The sequence below is a fragment of the Tachypleus tridentatus genome, chromosome 8 (assembly GCF_004210375.1).
Source record: "Tachypleus tridentatus isolate NWPU-2018 chromosome 8, ASM421037v1, whole genome shotgun sequence".
Lineage (NCBI taxonomy): Eukaryota > Metazoa > Arthropoda > Merostomata > Xiphosura > Limulidae > Tachypleus > Tachypleus tridentatus.
The window spans coordinates 104,366,640-104,387,895 of NC_134832.1; the positions used below are offsets into that span (position 1 = coordinate 104,366,640).

General features: G+C 30.7%; 1 protein-coding gene across 6 annotated transcripts in view; it reads right to left on the bottom strand.

Annotated features, from left to right (window-relative positions):
• Window positions 1–17,659, bottom strand: part of LOC143223110 (DDB1- and CUL4-associated factor 17-like) — a 45,205-nt gene extending 27,546 nt beyond the window's left edge. For 2 of the 6 annotated variants that reach the window (XR_013012668.1, XM_076450590.1), the window contains exons 1-9: window positions 17,489–17,653; window positions 15,786–15,948; window positions 15,116–15,177; window positions 14,109–14,150; window positions 7,465–7,561; window positions 6,156–6,377; window positions 3,812–3,901; window positions 3,039–3,155; window positions 2,507–2,609 (exon numbers count right to left, since the gene is read on the bottom strand). Coding sequence is in view for 5 of the 6 variants with exons in the window: in XM_076450590.1 (XP_076306705.1) it covers window positions 2,507–2,609; window positions 3,039–3,155; window positions 3,812–3,901; window positions 6,156–6,377; window positions 7,465–7,561; window positions 14,109–14,150; window positions 15,116–15,177; window positions 15,786–15,902 (850 nt within the window). In the remaining variant the exon portion in view is untranslated. Of the gene's footprint in view, window positions 1–2,506; window positions 2,610–3,038; window positions 3,156–3,811; window positions 3,902–6,155; window positions 6,378–7,464; window positions 7,562–14,108; window positions 14,151–14,409; window positions 14,596–15,115; window positions 15,178–15,785; window positions 15,949–17,488 lie in introns of those variants that run through there. The other 4 variants (XM_076450586.1, XM_076450587.1, XM_076450589.1 and 1 more) reach the window with 4 other exon arrangements.
• Window positions 17,660–21,256: the final 3,597 nt, after the last annotated feature.

A 21,256-nucleotide genomic window follows, 5' to 3' on the forward strand; every position in this document is an offset into this window, starting at 1 on the left:
TTTTATGAACAGAAACATATTGTTATGCAAGAAAATCATAAAAACTAAAAAATGTTCTTTAATAGTATTTAAGGTTGTGGATAGATATAAGTTAACTCAGGACTTCAGGAAATTCGATGCTGAACATGGTTTATGGTTGAAGTCTGTTGATCAAAACTGTACAAAGAGAATGCAGCAAGAAAATTAAATAACTCTATCAAAAAGGTATGTTTATTAGTTATCATTCAATCAATCAGGTTATCTGATCAGTCCATTTCTCTCCACGACTACATATATTATCATGTAACAAACTTCCCTGACTTGAAAAAAAGCAAATGTAAGAACAAAACAGCATCAACCATCAAGACTGGTAGTAAATATAAAGCACACGACCATACAATGTAAAAGTTTGAGGCTATTTTAAACATAATATTAAAAGCACAATCTTCAGTTTTTTATATAATAAGGTATTAACCTACATTTCTTGAATATTATTACCTGAAAGCATTATTAGTTTGTTACTGACTACCTTATTCCCTTTCTAAAACTAAGTAACTTTATACATCATAATTAAAGAATACCGATAGATTTCATAGAATATTGTACTGTGTATACCTTTGTTTCATGTAATATTTGAACAGTGCTCCAAATATAATGTATTTCTATATAAATGCTAATATTACTCGTATAAAAAAATCCATTAGAAATTGTGTGTATCAAATATGCATAACATTTGGTTGTATGTATATCACTCAATATTTATGTATATTCACCAGTTTAAAAGAAACTCCCTACTAAACACAGTAAAATATTTCTAAAATACAAGATGTTAAATGATAAAAAAGTCACTGAACCTCAGAAACATGCAAGTTTCTGACATTGCAGTTTTTTTATTTTTAAAGTAAAATACTTATTTATACAAACACTTCTATGGAGCAATGGTTTATTACAAGTCTATCAAAAATATTTACAATGAGAAAAATATATAACTTATAAAATACAGTGCAACAACTGCCATGACTTCTGTATTGGAGAAACAAGTTGAAAAATGGAAACCAGATTCAAAGAACACCAAAAAGTCACCTTAACACGTTTTTGAATGCTACAAATCAAATAAACACAACATACCTATAGAGAATACCCAGATACTAAGTAGGGAAACAAATATACATAAATGCAAAATCAAAGAAGCTCTACTTATACAGCAACTAAAACTAAAATTAAACCAATATAAAGGAACACCTTTACACTTATAGTAATTAATAACCTAATATCCAACTGGAATGCTCCCTACAATTCTGTACCCATTTATAATCTTGTCCCTAAGACATGTGTCCAACAATAGTCAATTGCAAATTCTGTTTGTTGACCTAAAGATGACCTAGGAAGGTTGAAACGTTGTTCTCTTCTTGTCAATAAAAGTGTTAATACTCATACCAACCCTTTTGAGATACATTTTTATTTCAAGTGGGTTTCTCATCATCAAGAAATACTGAGAATCATGATTTAATAACCTTGTTTTATGAAATTATGATAAATAATTTGTTACAATCATCAAAACATGTGAGATAAAAATCAAATACTTAATAAACACTGTAAATAAATAAAACAATCTTATTGATCTGGGAATATAAAGGCATGAGATTTGCAAGATCTACTCACACAATAAATGTTCCATTTTATCAAACAAAATGACACTTAAACAATTTTTTTCTTCAATACAAACAAAAGAGTAAATAATAAGAACACATATCAAAATTTTCTATTTTATTAAATAAAATATTACACTACTGCATAATAAAAGCTTTACTTATGAAACAAGCAAATGTAAAAAATACACTATAAAACAAATATCTCATTCTATAGTTAAAACAAATACAGATTTACACAAAACAGAAGTTTTAAAAAATTATGCTTTATAAAAACAGGAAAACCACACAACAAATATTCTACATTTTCAGTAATCAAATATGAACACCATAAAACCAAACACACCATTTTTAACACAAAGCCACACAATGAGCTATCTGCACTTTGTTTTCCTGGATTTTAGCATTACAGGATTGTACACTTACTGTTGACCCACTGAGAAACAATGAATCAAACATACTATTTTAAAAAGCAAAACATATAAACAGTAGAATACAATAAATATATAAAACAAAATTCATAAAATAACTATATAACAAATGTTTCACTTTAAAGATCAACCAACAGTATACACAGTAAAATCAAGCAACAAATCTTTCACTTAAATACAGTAATATTAATGCTAACTTATTAAAATACTAAACTGTACAGTTTAAACAAACAAAAACTGTTTTACCTTTTAAAGTGGTAGCAATACACACCATTTAATAATGCAGCATACTTTTTATCTTACAAAACAAATCAAAATGTAAGCTCTAACAGTCTATCCATAAAACAAAGGCTATAATTTATTAACAGACAAATATTTTTGAGATAAATTAAAGGTATCTAACATTGAATCACACCAGATACAAACTTTAACGTGTGTAAAATCTACCTTTCAGTTTACAGTTGAGAGGAATACCTGCTGGGTAAGATCCAACTAATGCCTTTTCCAAAGCTTCACAAGGTTGCTGCAGCTTAGCTTCAAACATTAAGCTCTGAAAACAAGATTGAAAACATACTGATATTACATGTCTCTAAATACCAATCATTAAATAAGTCCAAGAGACAAAAAAATTATTATCTTAAGGCTGAGTTACAAACAAGACACCATTCAACTACTCAAGTTTCCTGGTTCAGGATTGAGCTTTCACAGCCCAGGATAAAAAGTAAAAGTACATTACTAAAAAAACTGCTAACAAAAATAACACCTTCAATAAGCATTGATCATAACAACTATAATTCCTTTACAGCTGAGAGGACAATCATGGCTGAGACATGTTTCAATCCCACAAATCATAGGTTGCAAGTTGAGCACCTTAACCACAAGAACATACTAATACAAACTTACAAGTTTGTTATGATTTAAAAGGCAAGAATTGTATGAAACCACCATGGATAACATTTAAACTAAACATTCTACTTACCTCTTTAATAACCTGAACAAAATTGTATAACCTCACTCTACCAGTAGCTGAATTCCCAACACCAATTATCAATAAACCTTCAGAAATATTGACATGGTTGCAGTCTTTTCCAAACATCTGAGGCAAACAAATCATTCATTTTTCAGCATCTTTTTCAGAAATATGTTTAATAAAAGATCACAGAAAATACTACAATACAGATAATTTAACCTGATAAAAAAGTAACTAAGAATATACTTTAAAGGAAAGTTAATTAACAACTTGGTTCATAAGCTAGAGCATTTTAAAATTCTCCTTTTTAAAAACATATTCATGAGTTTTTTGCTTTTACTCTGTTCATCCTATAAAAGTTATTACATATTCAGCATACAAACATTTTAATTATGTTAAATTTATTCAAACCCTTATCATTACCACAGCTACAATTCTATAGTTACATAAAAAAAGAACAGAACAATTCATTTATAAGTCCAACAATATTGAAGACTAAAGCTTGCAAAAATCAGAAAATTATTTTTTTGAAAACATTTACATTAATAAAACATATGAAGTTAAAACTCTTTAGTATTATGGCTGAAGAGTTATAAAAAACATGTGATGAAGTTATTTATTAAAGGAATTCTTATGTTTAGTTATGTCCCTCAATTTACTCAAATATGCTTTTAGTATTTGAGTAAATTTCTTTTTGGAAAAACTAGTTTTTAAATAAATATATAAGTTACTTAAATTTAAATTTCCATTTACACTGAACATAGGTAAATTATTATTTTTACCTCTCGGTCAATTTCCACAAGAGCTTTGAATTCTATCGGAAATACAGAAAACATTGCTATAGCTTCTAATACACGTGGTCTTATGCCTGGCTGGGAGTAAAAAAAAAAAATAAATTAGCAACTTTGTAATCATTGATTTGATTATTAATTTAAAATGACATTAAATTTTTTTACAATACTTAAAACCAATTCATAGTACTTCTTAATTTTCTGTTCTTCCCAAGAATAATAATACAATATGAAACATTTTTTACCTCATTTAGTCTCATGTTATCTAAAGTGTCACTATAAAATAATACCTTACCCATATTCACTTTCAATTTGTGGGTAAACTAATTGTCAAGCCTTAGGTTATTAAATTTTTGGGAGGCAAAATAACAGTTGAGACTTATTTTATTTGAGTTTTTGGTTTAACTAAATGCTTGGATTTACTTCCTCTGAGTGGTTGATAAAGCTGAAAATTCAGCCTTCTTTTTTGCCTAAGTTGTATGTTAGTGTAACCTTGTTATTATCCAAACTGTGTTAGGGTTAATTAAATCACCAACTTGCATGAAATTATTGTGGCAAATTAAAAGCCAAAACATTATTTTACATTAGTTTTTATGGTACATGCCATCCCTTAGTGGAATTTTTAAAATAAAACGAAAGTTTCATTCTATGGTAACTCTCATGGTATAATTTAAGCCTGGTCTTACTTTACTCAAATATTGAGGTAAGATGAAAGTCTAGTATTACCTAGTGTTAGCTCCAAAATAAACACATCTTTTCATTTTAGTTTTACTTTATCTGGGTTGTTGAATGTAAACCAGAAGTAAAGCTTTATTTGATATCAACTCCAAAAATATACTTGTAGTATGCAAATACTACTACTGCATTCTCCCAACAGTAATTCATATTTACAAAATTTTGATTTTTTAAAGTTTTGATTCAGAGTACAATAAGTTTTTCTGAAGTAATCTGTTCTCTGTAGCATGATTTAGACAAGAGGCTATCTACTGTATTGAGGTATAATTGTGTTATATATTACATTACCTTTGAACATAACAGCTCTATGGCTTTCACACAGGTTAGATAGTTCTGGATACTTGTGATTAGAAACGGGTAATAAAAATCAATATAACTGATACCCATGAGCACTGATCATACTGATCAGTCTCACATAAATGATAAAATCAATTAATGTCATGAAAATAATCAACTAATAAAAATTAGTGTATCCAATTATTAGTGTTTTCAATTATTCTAACTACCAGTAATCAAAATTTTTATTAAACTGATTAGTTTGAATAAAATAATCAAATAATTAAAATAACTGATTCTAATAATTGAAATATTGTCATTATGCTTTTTCATTACTTGTTTAATTAATTATTATTGTGACCTACAAAAATAATCAATTGGCAGAAATAAGTTTCTATTTATTACAGCTATCCATGTAATCAAAATATTGACTTCATATTTATATGTTGTTAAGTACAAAACTACACAATGGGCTATCCATTCTCTGCACATGACAAGAGCCAAAACCTGATTTTTAGCATCACATGTTCTGTAGTAATCTTTTGAGTATTATAATTAATAAGTTGTTGTATATATCTAATTAATAAATTCTACCAAATCCCAATTCTATGATTGGTCAGCTGCAAAGCAAATGTGGTTCATGATAGAAATTGTTTGCATTTTTCAACTTGATTAATTTTTGATACTGAAGAAACTAACATGTACTACAGAATCCTTTAAGTTTGATAGTCTGACAATTTTGTGCATATAGCACACCAAACAGTTTCAGTTTATTTCAAGTTAGTTCATTTTCTTTAATCTTTTTATTACATCCTTGTCCTTTCAGATTTAGTTTATTCAACTGTTTTTAACACAATAATAAATCACAGTAGCACTGTGCATAATAGTTAATCTATTATTTATTCTTCAACTGGGTTTAACTTCACATCTTGTCTCTCTCATTCCACCTGCAACAAATTATTACACCTTTCTTATTAAACATTAGATCCACAAAGCTCTCATTGCTGTGTAGATTAAATTATTATATGATTAGTTTTAGAATACCACATGCTTAAAACCTACACTTACTTTACTCAAGTTGTTTTCGATTACAAAGGAGTCCAGGCTTAACATGCATAAGTTCATTTTAGTTTTACTTTATGAGGATTATTGAATAATAAAGTCAACTTACAGTGAAGCATCATTTTACTTCAATTCATGGAGTACACTTAAAGCTTTGACTAACTTTACCTGAATTGTTCTGATGAAAAACAAAATACCTGAAGCTATCTTGATAAATAAAATGTGGGATTTTTTTCAAATTCAAATTTCAAATATACTTTACCTGAGTTGCAGGGGTAACAGACTGGTTCTGAACAGACTGTATTACCACCTGTTCACCATGAGTCTCCCAGTCTACATGTCGAAATTTGTATCTAGCAGTTGGACCCAAGTAAATTTGTTGAAGCAGCTGTCCAGTCTGGTTACTGTAACATTCTAGCCAATTGTCACCAGTAAGTGCCAAAAAGAAAGCCTGTTGCAGTTTTGGCTCTGCCAATGTCTTAAACTGTAGGAATATACGAAATCATGCATTTGTTCTTAACTGTACAAACATGTAATTTTATTAACTTTTTATGCCATATTAAAATATGCCTTTTTCAACAACACAAATACATATGTTTTACAAAGTAAATCAGAAAAATTGCAATTTTGTGTTATTACACAGCAAGTTTCACTATATATATATATATATATAAACATATAGCTAACAACCTCTAAGTATCTTTTTTTCCTAAATTTCTTTTTTTCTTTTATATTTTACTTGCTTACTGGAGAATTATATATGTATACAAAAATAATATTTATTATAGAATTACAGTTCTCACTAGACTTCTCCACTAAAACAATCATGCTTATAAAAATCAAGAAAACTGTATATATCTTTTCAATAACCACGCATGCATTTTCTTATTTCTTGCACTTACTAAATGAAATTAATCTCCAATACAAGAAAAAAATTTTTTAGTAATCTTCAGCATCAGTTCATCAAAAAAACTAGGGCCAAATCTCAAGCTGTTTTTGAGTACCTCTCTGATCATTGGTTATAAGTTAACATCTAGTTCATATTTATTTCTTCCAAAAAAATAAATAATTTATGTTGCAGTTCTTGATGCCATCAAGAAAATTAGAAATCTACAAAAAAAATAAAATATATGACTAAAAACAATGTCATTAACACTTTTTTTTTTTACTTGGATGTAACCTAACAAAATAATATATTAAAAACATTAAAGAATCTAGCAAATTCACTACCAATAAGATTATATATCAGCTACTCTGGTTTATAAAAACACAAAGAATTTTATAAGCATGTCAAAAAGACATACAGTAATTTCATAAACATCTCAAGCTTTTAAAAGACATCAACTTTCTTCATCATACACACAATACATATTTAAATTTAACAAATATAAATATTACTTACAAAATAAGAAACCATTAGCACTAAAAAATCACCATCACATATAATAAAACAAGGTTATAGCAGTGCAGAGAAATGAGTATTCTTTAGGAGTAATATTAATGTAATTGACAATAATCATCAAACTATAAATTCATAAAGCACAACAAATAGTTCTTAGCAAAGAATGTACCAGAGGACCAGAATATACAATGCAATCTTCAATCCTCTTTTCTTTTGATCTTGATTTTAGTTTGTACAGAGTGCTAGGAAGGGTGTTTCTTCCACACCTGGAAATAATAAAATATGGCATTAGTAAGTTAAAACTACAAATAAACTTTGATATCTATTACACAGCATTCTATTAATACCAATCTCAAAATACTATTAATTTTTTAAACTTTTTTCTAGCATGAAATAACTTAATTTTGTTTAAGAACCACTCCAACTTATAAACATGCAAATCAACAATGATTTGCACACAATATCTCCTATTCTTGGTCCTTCATCGTTTGGTTAAATGTCAGTCACAAAACCATTAATATGTCTCAATAAGCCTATGTTAGCACAGTTACTTTAATCTAATTTTTCAAAACTACATCTCATTTTACAAAATTAAATCCTATTAATCACTTATAAAAAAAAAAAAGACAGACAGGTCTTTAACATAAAAAAAATTACCAACAAGTGACACTCAAAAAATTACATTTACTTTGGAAAGTTTTTCAACTGTAATAAAACTACAGTATAATGGTTACAAAAATATTTTGTCTACTGTCAAATCCCTATTTTTACCATGTATATCAAATCCAATATAGAACATCTTTTTTAAAAAGTTACTTAGTTTAAGAAAAGTTTCCTTACTTTACATCTATTTTTCAATACCACTGCCATAAGACTTCAATATATCACTTAATACTATAAAATATGATGAAAATTAAAAGATATAACAACATATTTTTTTCTATAAAAACAACTATTTACACTAAAGAGTCATGATCAGTCAATTTTGTCATGTTTTGAAGTTTAACCTTGATCAAATTAAATTTGTTCCAGTAATCCTTTTTTTTTTTCCTTCCCACAGTGGAAATTCTTAACTACTAGGGTATATCCCATCAAAAATGATGATGCAAATACTTCCACCCCCAACCCATAATATACTCTAACCTCACATTTCATAGCTAACAAAAATGAATAAATTTTGTGAAATCAAGTTTGACCTACAAAGAGGCAAGAAAATGTAATTGAAGCACTCAAACATCTGTAAATTCCTTTATGAGCCAATCAAAACTAAAATCCTTCATGAAATCAATTTGTGACATATTCATAGAATAATCGGTAAAATTCAGTTAGATTAAGAACTTCTAATATACATAAAAGCAAGTGCAATTTGGTAACACAACATTCCAACAATGGATTTTATGCTGTGTTGCTTAGCAACAAAGATATAATCTTATATTATTGTAATTACAGTTTGTGTGCTGCAAATACAAAATGAAAAGCATGGGGAACAAAACTGGCAAAATATTTGTGGATTTATTTGTTTAGTCTCCATTGATTAAAAATGTTTTATTTTATTAAAAATACTGGTGATATAACAGAAGATAACTTAATTCAGAAATGATTTAACTGTAGAATTGAATCAATATTTTTACTTAGGAAGGGTTAGAAGTGTAAGAAGAGGTAAATACCTACTGAAAATTTTTCAGTACAGGTAAATTATAATTTCTGATATGGTATTTGTATTTCCTCACAATATTAGCTAGAATTCCACACTGAATAGGAGGCAAGACAGGTGTAAGGGAATGACAGAAGTAACCCCTAAAAGTATCTGACATCCAGTATCAAAAGAATGTCCATATAATAGAAATCACCTTCCCCCAACAAAGAAACTAATCAGAACCATCTGAAAAATAACATCATTCTCAGCATAAGATACAATAAGGGACAGCATAAAGGACAAAACCAGAACAATCCACCTTACCTCCACTGTTACCCACAACACAGGAGGAATATGATTGAAAGAGAAATACAGATAACCCTAAACATGAGTGAAAAACTTGCATTGATTGGCTCTACTCTAAATCCAATACCCAGCAACACAGTACCAATATCCATATGGGAGTAAAATGAGGGCTCCCCATTGAAGGTGGAAACTGCAATTTGACATTTCACTCATTTGTGACTGTATAATGCATTCTGGAGGATATCACATCATATACATCCACAGAACGCCACTGCCCTACTCTACACCAAACAGTCATAGCCATCTTTGTATGAAGTTCATTCATGAGGGTACCTCCAGTGTTGACCAACCCAGCAGCTTGGAACTAGAAAATGGTAAGAACTCTCATACTCCACTTGGAGAAAAGGGGGTGAGACCAGAAGAACTCAAAAGAGAGTAGTATGAATAAGCGAGAACACCCAATAAAGTAAGCACGAGGATAAAGGAATTTGTGGGACCAATCCTGGCTGAAGGCATCAACAACCAGAGGTCAAGGATGAAGTACTGGGAACCAAATGAGAAGTAATCTGTGATCGAGGAACATGGCAAATGCATTGACGTGAGGAAGACCCTACAGAGAGCAAAGCTACTGAAATATGAAGGTATCTAAAAACCACTCTGTTAGACAAATTTTGTCCAGGTAGGAAAGACAATCCACTATTAGACTGAAAGCACCCAGAATATGCTACTCAGTGAGATAGATGTGGTGTGTGTGTGGCCCAGTATAGAAAACCCAATGTTCTTAAACAGAAAGATCTTGACCAGTTTCTCCATTAGTGATTGGTATGTTCTACCACTGTAGAATTGTCAGAATTAATTATCACCAGTCAAGGAATGGTGAGAGGAAGAAAGTGGTTTAAAGCTTGATGGACAAAAAGAAACCTGAGGGTTTTGACATGAAAAACTTCTCATCAATAAACCAACAACTCAAAGCCTCTTGGTTATTGGACTATGCTGGACAAGGAGAAGGAAATGAGGTGCTTGCTAATGTATGGGTCCTGTCCAGCCACCAAATCAGATCATGCATCAGGGTAAGAAAAAGGGTAATTGGAGTTGCCAAGGTATTCCAAGCAAGGTTCTACTTATCTTTAGAATCCCACTGAATGGATCAGAGATGTGCACAACCAAGGAGGACCAGTGACGCTACTGAAAACCATAACCCCAAAAGTGATAGAAACTTATAAACAAAAAGTGAGAGAGCTGAAAGGATGTGGCAAACTAACAATTCCATGGACAAAGTTGTAAGGAAAAGGCTGGGTCCAACTGAGATGCGAGTCAAAAAAGATGCCTAACTGGATAAGATATTAGGTAGAATGGAGGAAGGACTTCTCCATTTTAATTATTCAACCCACCTAAACAACTACTTGAAGAAGCTGACAAGTATGGCTTGCCAACTCCAGTTCAGAATGAACTTGAAGAATCCAGTCACCCATATAATGGTGGAAACCCATTTCACAGCATGACAGTGGTGAGTAAAAGTTCTGACTACCTGACAGAATACATGAGAGGCTACAAAAGTGGTAAACCACCCTGTGATGGATTAATCGAAGATATAGACAAAATCGTGTTGAAATAGAGATGCATATATAAGCATTAGGGACATCCATAAACCCAGAGAAACATCCATCACAGGGTGAGAAATAACTCCATGGTAAAATGGGGCAGTTGAATGAATTGAATGAGGTGGGACAAATCAATGAGAGGTCTCTAGTCCAATTTTCTTGGAAACAACAAAGAGTCTGGAATAGAAACCTGGCAAAGTATGTGGAATAGGTTTGATAGTCTGCTGAGATAATAGATCCTGAACTGCCTGTGATAAATGCTGGTTGGGAAGGCAGAAGGAAGGAAATGGCATAGGAAATATAAGAGATGGAACATGGAATCACGAATCCTTCTGATATAACTTGAAGAACCCAAAGATCCTTGATGAAAGAATGCAGCTGATGAAAAAAATCTGTAAGTCAAGCTCTCACTGGGTAGTCACAATTGCTATTGATGACGTGACATGTAGTAAAAAAACAAATGCTTAGACAATACACCCCAAAAAGGCTGAATGGGTAAGAGTAGGGAAGGAGAAGAACAGGAAACCAGAACAGGTGCCATACTGGGCTCTGACTGAAACAAACAAGCAACAAGATTGAAAATGGTAGACTGTTGTTATACTGATATAATTGGTGACTCCAAGGATCTGGAGATCATGTCAAATACATAATGCTGCAAAAATGAAACAGTATGTAAATCTCCAGAATAAGATGTTTGTAAGTAGATGCTAGTTAAGATCACATCATGAACTAAAAGACTCCAACAACAAATAAACCATGTATGCAAGGCTAAACACAACAAATGAGTCAATGTGTATGAAAAAAGGGAGAGAATATGACCAGAAAACTCCTTAGGATTTCAGTGGAGAGCCTCAGAGAAGAGATGAATGGTAGAGAGATACTGTAAAAAAGTTGTGATGGTAAGATAAATGCATTAAAATTGGACATGGGTCAGAGTTACAGGAGATTAGGGGACCAACTCCAAACAGGAAAAATAGAACCTAGCAATCTTTGGTCTAGAAAAAATTATTATGCACGATGATATGCAAGAGCAAACTGATCCAAAGCCCATGGAAAACGAGGCATGCTAATCACATCATGTAATTGTGAGACAAATTGATCAGCATATACCCAAATTATTGAGGGAAAACCAAATAGGGATGTGAAGACTGGCCACGTAGAAACAAAATTCAACAAGACAACAGTATCCCTAACTAAATCATCCATTAGGAGGGGTATAAGAAGGAACGGCACAGTCAGATAGAAATAGGCAATCCAAGTTCTCATCAACCTGAACAGGCTCAGCATATTTGGGAGGAAATATGGTGAGATCAGGAGAAAAAGTGTGACCCAAGTAAAGTTAAATCTTTTACTGGGTTGTCTCAACAGAGCCCTGAAACACAGTGCTAGTTATAAGTGTGGCCCCTGAAGTGGTAGCATGAACTTTGGAAATTTATAATCAAGAAGAATCAACAAAATATAAAAATTATATATAATAATACAACTGTAATAAACTAGGATTAACTTATAGTGAAAAAACAGACTGAATAAACTTTACAGTAATTTAAATGATAACCTCTTCTTAAGTATACTAAAGCTGAATGTGAAACTTGAAACAAACAAAGAAACACATCCAAGCACAAGTGCTTCCAAATGAGAAGTAACAGTTTGGTAGAGGCATACAAAGGGTGTCACACATGATGATTTGCATGACAGACATGTTGGAATAATTTATTTGTAATAAATAGTTTATTTTTAATAAATTATAAATTCTTCTATCTATATGTTTTGTTTGAATGTGAAAAGATTAACAAATATTAAATAAATAAGGATCTGAGTTATCAGAATATCTTACCATCACCTACCATACTGATTAAATGTAACTCAGCTTACACAAAATTTGTCATACAAGACAATCTTCACAGCTTATTTAATGTGTAAAAATTTCAAAAATGACTAACAAAACTTTAAAAACATTCCAAAGTCTAGTTTGTATCTAATTCTTTTAAAATTCTCACTAGATTCAGTTGTTGTTCTCTGCACAAAACCATGACTACTATACTACTATATTCACTCTACATAAGTGGTTTCCAAAACATTGTGTGAGTTTCACCAAATGAAGAATAACTAAAAACACAAAAAAATACAAAAAACATAGTATGTAGCAAAATGTTTGTCACATAAATCAAGGTAAGTAAGTTATGGTACCATTAATGACAAAAGTTTAGAAACCACTGCCCTGCATTGACAATAGTTACACTTTGCCTGTAATTATTTTCAATGCTATACTTATTTACTAGTTGTTAAGATCACAAGCTGTGAAATAATGTGAACAAAAGTTTATAGTAATGAAACCAAATCCAGAGAATTGTATGATAGTATACTTAAGGAATGATATGTTCTTAGTAATTATAAATCTAAGCTTTAACACAGGCAGAAAAATTCTTTAAAAAACAAAAACAAACAGCTAAGTAAACTGTATACAAGCAAAACTCCTCAGTATAAGAATGAAAGTTTGGAACTTTTTTATTTTCATTTCCTGTCACACATTACACTAAATAAACACCACAAAATGACAAATTATCAATTCTAAAATATTTTGAGTTGCAAATTGTTGAAGATATAGTTATTATTTATATTTAAATGTCAAGATTTAAAAACCTAAAAGGTGCTCTACAATTTGGATATAGGGGATAAGTTTTTGTTTTGTAATATATATGTATGACATTTAAAGTTATCCACTAAATAAATTTACAATAATCTTGTGTACATCTTTTGTACCAGCTAAAAAATATAACTTACTCATTAGTTGTTTATTTTTAAAGCAAAGCCACATTAAGCAATCTACTGTGTCCACCATGTGGAATTAAACCTTAAAATTTTAGCATCGTAAGCCTGTAAACTAAATACTGTCCCCTTTGGTGGAAACTTATTCACTAGAGTCAGTTGTATGGTTATACCTTTGAAATTACATCACCTGTACAAAAATCCAGTCTCACTATGTTCTACGTATGGTATATGTTCACTCTCTCTTTAGAATCAGCATGATATCAAAGGGATCTGTCTACAGTAGCTTGGGGCAGTACCTATGCCCCATAAATCCAAGAGTAATATGGTTCAAATAAATAATGTGTACAAAAATTACCTGTTGTGAAATCTTTCTTGATAACTAATTTGCCTTAAATATTTGTTTGCACTATATAACTTATACATTTTATACTGCAAGTTCATGAAGCAAACAGTTAAAACAGTTAAGAATACTTACAGAGTAAAACAGTTAAGAATACTTACAGAGTTAAACAAGTGTGGTAGTTGTCAAAGTACAGCTTTCCACTACCAAATAAAAAAGTAGATGTTTAAAAAAACACAAAATTAAACAAAATGAGAAATTTCAGAATCAGCTTTGAAGAACATAGTAAGTGCCAACTTGTTAAGGTGTACTTTGAAGTAAATAAATGAAAATACAAAGCACTAACAATAATTTTTACCCAGCTTACAGTTTTTATGACTATTATATTTATTTATTTATCATTTTTCATCTTTTTACGTTTATCTTTTTCTTATTCTTATTTTAACTTGGGAAAGCAGTCACCTTTCCACAACTGTCAGCAGGCAGTGAAGGGTGACATAGATGTGGGACATTGTGGGCTTGAGTAACCACATCTCACTCTCCTAATTTCTAATTTTCTTATGAGTGACTAGCAAATTGGAGAATAGGACTGATAGACAGTGTATCCCCACCACAATGTGGGTCCTACTTCTTCAGTTACCTCCAAAACCTGGGATTCATTTCATAATCCCACGATGTAGCTTGTACCCTAGGATCCTTTTTTAAAAATATACAGCATATTTTATTTCATGTTAATGTGTTTTGTTTATGGCTTGAAAATTTATGGTTATAATAAATATATACACACACACACACATTATATTTCATTTTTACTCTTGTATTGTTCTTCATATCTCTAAAAAACAGAACACATCATTCTTGATAAACACACTCTTTATAAGACAATAAAATAAACAACAATTATGGCTATACCGTCAAACAACTAAGCATATATATATATCTTTTTCATTTCATTTTCAAGTGATGACAAGCAGGTTTTCTTGCCCATTTAAGCTAATCTCTTAAATAGTTATAATACAATATCTTCTTAAACCCCTTCAATGTGACAGCTTTCACCACACCTTCAGGTCTTCTTAAACCCTCCAGGCAAAACATATGTTATATGTATCATTTCCACACCAAAATGTAGTGATACAATATTCTTATATATAATAATATGTTTACTTACTCTTCACATGTTATTGGTTGTTTTGAATGGGCTTCCCATATCTTCAGAAAACTTGATTTTTTCTGAAAAAAAATAATTAAACAGCATTAGATAAATATAAGGATTAATAGTTAAACAACCACAATAAATCATATTTAGCCACATTTAATAACTGTTTATAATAGATTACTTTTACTAAGTTGCATGTTAGGTAGTCTGACACAACAATTTTCAATGTCGTTTATATGGAAATGAAACATATGATAATTTATTCTGCAATATATGCTCCCATGTGTGAAACTGCATAAATTTAACATATAAAACATGAAAAAAAATTTTAAAAACTCAGGTCATCTAAGTTGCCAACACGTGTCATTAAAAACCTGCTCTCACTTGATCAAAGGAACTATATGAAATAATGTATATTTATATATAAGTAACACTTATTGTAAAAGAAAAACATCTTTAAGAATTAACTTATAAGAAAATTATGTACAAACAATTCTGCAAATTATTATTTCTGATGTTTATCTTTGCACTTAAAAAAAATTGTATACACATACATAAATACACACACTCTCTCTCACACATGTAATTTATACAAATACAGACAAAAATATTACTGAATAAACCATGGTTATGTAAGTAATACTTAATAATACGTATTTTATCTTTTCTTCATTTTACTTACATCACAGATTAATTTATGTAGAATTTTCAAGCTAAGTCTGTAGTTCGATCCTGTTAAGTTTAGCTCCCGATACCACAAACCATGTAAAACATTGTATCGTGATCCAATTTTGGGCATTGTAACTTTCCCCTGTCCTGATAAATACTGTATCTTTTTCCTGCACCTGCCAAAAAAAACATAAGTTTGAAATAAATAAAAGTTGTTACATACACAGTAATACAATAACACTTTCAAAAACATGGCTTTTTAGCTCTTAACATATCACTCTGCAAAAGTATAAAAACTATATCTAATACAAGAAGACAACCTAACTAAGGCTGTTCCTTGAAAACGAATCTTGGCCAAAACCTGTATTATAATCTAACCCTACAGCATTCAAAAGTAGAGTGCACTACTGTACAATTAACTGTATTCATTACTGACTTAATACTCATATAAAAATATCCTTATGGATATGATACCTATTTGACAATTCTTAAAATATTTCCTTCTATATGTGTATATGAATGGAGAGGTACACAGATTAAATTTATAATTCTTGAAGAATATGACAGTAAAGTTCTGGACAAACTTGAATAAGAAATTATCAAAGTTAAAATTAAATGAAAAATGTTACAGAAATCCACATGGTACAAAACTATAACTAAACACAAACATAAAATGAATTCTGAAAAATAAAAACAACATACAAACCAATCCCTGCTTTCTTTTTTGCTAAAACTAGAACCAAACACACAGATGTTACAAGTGCTCATAATACTTTAAAACCTTCATTAAAGTTCCCATTATGTTACTTTGAACAGCCATATAATATAACCTATTGGTCACTAATGGGCCATTTGGTCCTTCAAAAATCTTCTTGCATACTCACCTTAGAGGGAAGAAAAAACCATTTAAACCCTTCCCTTACTTTGGGAAACAGATTCTCCTCTTAAAATCCTGTAAAGTGTTGACCTCCAAAGCCAATAATAGTAACTTATTCCATAAATCAGTCACCATTATAAATCCATAACAACTGGAACATAGTTTGTCTTTTACAAATCATAACTGTGTGTCCTTTTTATCCTATTCATCCCTTGGATGGTATGTTAATCTCCAAGTTCATCACTTATCATTAAAGAGATCTTAACATATCCTTAAAAGATAACCCTTCCATCCCAAGAGTTATCTTTATAGCCTTCTTCTGAATCCTTACACCTTTTCGTAGATACAGAGACCAAAACGGAACACAATATCCAACTTTTTGTCTTCCATTCCAACAGGGTGCATTTCATATTTAAAAAAAACAAAAAAACATCCTCTCTTTTAAAAAGCCTATCACTATTACAGTAGCCTGTAACCTGGAATTTTCAAAGAAACTCCTGTTATGAATGTTCTACAAATCTAATCAAATTTCAGTTATCTTTTATTATAATAGTTTTTCACTTGTCAAGTTATGTGTTGTTTAACCATTAGTTTAATAACATTCCTATAAGTATAACAATAACTTGAATAAACACTACTACATTTGGTTATTTTCGATTTTAATTTTACCTTATGTTTAATGTCAACATTGCCAGTTATTATCAAGTTTTTTGTTCTTTTTTTAAATAATTTTACAAAAAACATTTAACGTGAACTTCAACACCTGTTAAATACATGCTTCTTATCAATTGGCACCGGCAGGTCTCTAAACCCCATACCCAAAGAATAATATAACTAACCTGAACACGACTGGAGTTACACTTGCTCACATTTATTTCATTTTAAAATAAACCTTTTCTCAAATCAGTAGTAATATGTCAAGTTTATCAGAACTCAAAGAAGTTACACGACACTTCGATAAAAATATTTTACTGTTGTTATTGTACTAGAAACTTACACTAGGCGTCGGTAAAGGATTTATTGTTGTTGAATATAGAAAATTGGAATTAAAAATTCGTATAAAAAACAAACTGAAATAACATCTGCAACTTGAAAACAATTTAATCTGTTCATTTGTTGTTGTTGTTAAATTTTCAGTAAATGATGAGTATTCTTATCAACCGTCCACTTTATATGTTTGGCCTCCAATTTATATAAAATACGATAATATCTACGTAATATATAAATTAATAAATTCACATAGTGTGTAATACGTGCTTAAATCTGAAATATTCTACAGGAAGATTATAAATAAAACTTCATATATCTTTACAATAACTGAGAGGTAACAGTGTTTTTTTTATTTTTAGTTAAGATTGTGTTTAAAAAGACCAATAAGAAATTAAAACTTGAACTTATACTGAGAATAGGCGAGAAAGAAAGACGTTAAAACTCGACCACGTGAAAATGTGACGTGAAATTTGTTTTTTGTTTTTTCAATTTCGTGCAAAGCTACTCGAGGGCTATCTGCGCTAGTCGCCCCTAATTTAGCGGTGTAAGACTAGAGGGAAGACAGCTAGTCATCACCACCCACCGTCAAACTCTTGGGCTACTCTTTTACCAACGAATGTGATTGACCGTCACATTATATCCCTTCCAAGGCTGAAAGGGCAAGTATGTTTGGTGCGACCGGGATTCGAACCCGCGAACCTCGCATTACCAGTCGAACGCCTTAACACGCTTGGCCATGCCGGGCCTTGAAATTTTTTAAAAGATATTAGAAATACTCGGTCGATCATTGTTTTTATGAGATAAAGGAGTGTGTCATGGATTGCTATCTTCTTGTATTATTATACTATTTATTACAAATTATATATTCGTTGAATATGTGCAAGAATGTGCGTCCGCAGACATTTTTCCATGAGGAGCATAGTTTTCTGGGAGGTGGAAGACTGTGTGTACTTATAGCAAAGCGACATCGGGCTACCTGCTGAGTCTACTGAGTGGAATCGAACCCCTGATTTTAGCAATATAAATCCGTAGACTTACCGCTGTTCTAGCAAAGACCCATAGTAGTGTGAAATTGTGAACTGAATAAAAAATCATATACATATACTGAATGAAATAAGAAATAAAAATATTTCTCATTCATCCAGGTGAATGTTTTTTGTACATTCTGGATTTTATATTTTTATTTGTCTTAAATTTCCTAAAAATAATTATTGTTTAAGCATAAACTAACTTATTTGGAAAACAAGTTTGCTTCGTTTATGTTACCGAAAAGAAATCGTATTCATATACGGATAAGAATTTTTGAATGCGAAGTCTTTAAACAATTCCGTATCTTCTAGCTTAAATTTTTTCAACAGAATTAGTCATTCTAAATGACAAAAGTATATTAAACTTTTAAGAGTGTGATTTAGATATTTCTCCGAATAAGTAATTTTGCTTTTTTTCTTGGCCCGGCATGGCCTAGCGCGTAAGGCGTGCGACTCGTAATTCGCGGGTTCGCGCCCGCGTCGCGCTAAACATGCTCGCCCTCCCAGCCGTGGGGGTGTATAATGTGACGGTCAATCCCACTTTTCGTTGGTAAAAGAGTAGCCCAAGAGTTGGCGGTGGGTGGTGATAACTACCTGCTTTCCCTCTAGTCTTACACTGCTAAATTAGGGACGGCTAGCACAGATAGCCCTCGAGTAGCTTTGTGCGAAATTCCCAAACAAACAAAATCCTTTTTTCTTAGTTTTCATATGTTTAAAAAAAATTAATCATTATGGATTCTAACAAATTTTTATCACAGTACAGAACTGGCGAATTTTCTTTAATAAATCTTCTTTTTTTCTGTTTAAATAAATCAAATATTTGTTCTTATTAACATGCCTACCTGTATTAATTTTTATCTATGTTTAGTACATTCTTATACTGTTGAAACTTTCGTTCTGATGACAAACCATGTCAGTAATCTGTCCATTTAATTACAACTTTAGAATGAAAATCTTGCAAACAATCTTATGAAGAACATAAAGGTCTCTTTCATATTAACTGAAAAATAATTACTTGCATGCACCTTGTAACGGATTTATTACTATATATTTATTTTATTAATGTTTGTTTCAGCTTAATATATATTCAAGAGTAAGAATAGACAACTTATGTTTTACGAAAGCTCTAGCTTATCTTCGAATGTTGTTGAGCCGACTGAACTTTCGAGAATTTCGCCTGAAGACTATAAATCAACGCGACAAGAAACAGTAAAGAATGTTGTTAGTTTAAATATAAATGTAAAAACGGCTAATTTGGGTTGAGTAAATCCTTCAAACATGTAGTCAGTTATCGGTCAAGTTACCTCTTTCTTTTTTTCTGAACCTGACGATGACCGAAGAAGGTCAAAACATTGTTCGCTCCTCTACATAAAAATTTTTTTAAACCCAAACCAACCGTTTTTACATATATATTTTTCTCTACAAGTGGGTTTTCTGGTCATCACTGAATATTGTTAGTTTGCTACAGTCAGTATGCTATAAATTTCGGAAGCTATAATTGTATAAACGCTTATTAATCGAGAAACTACAGATATTTGACCAAGAACGTTTGTAGATCTTGAATATTACAAACCGTTTAATTTTAGTGGATTAACTTCGGACGTTAGCATTTTTACAAATACATTAGATAGCTTCGTCGGAGAAAAGCCGGCTTCTAGACGGCTTGAGGCTAGCCATTAAGTGAAGTGTAACAACATCAACATAGAATTCGCGCTCAGTGAACCGTCGATAAAAGATGCGGTTCCAGACATTTTGTAAGTTCGTAAAACTTTTCCATATGAACTACTATTTATAATAACCGCTATTATAAATTGTACTGTTGTTTGTATATTAAAATATATTTGTATTAAGAAAGAAAATCATGTTTATCAATCTTAATGGCAAATATGTTAAATTTGATACACATCGATATTTAATTAGCTTCTAAATTAAAATTTCTTTCCATATGAAATCGCAAAATATAACATGTTACATAATAAATCGAAGACTCGCCCAAAATAAATTATAATAGATAACAACTTGAATTCAAATATATTCTTATCCAAATTGGAATGATCTTACCAGCTGTTTACTATTCTAAGTTGTAATGTTTGATCAATGTCTTCTATATTTTTTATCTAACATTTTTATCAGCCTGAAGTTTCACTCAAGCATTGGTAACAAACTGCTAATTACTTTAATTTAAGAACTGTACATATTCTAAACTGTGTTGTGTGTTATTGTTCATGGTCCATTGTGTAAAAAAATACGCCAGATTTTAGGACCATGAGCACATTATAAAAGTAATAGTTAAATCCCACTATTTAGAATAATTATAATTTGGTCAGACAAAAATATCCCAAGAGATATTAGGGGTACTGATAGCTAGTTGTCTTTCCTATAGACGATCATCTCAAAAGCATGTATGGTTAAGCATACATAGCTTCATATGTAGCTTTGTGCAAACGTTATAAAACAAAGTTTTATTTAAATTATAAACTTCCATTTCGATATATAACTAGAAAAACATTTTCAATGCTAATTATGTTATCCAGTAATATTCAGAAGAACGCCATTTAAGAGTGTGTTTTTCACATAGCAAAGCCACAA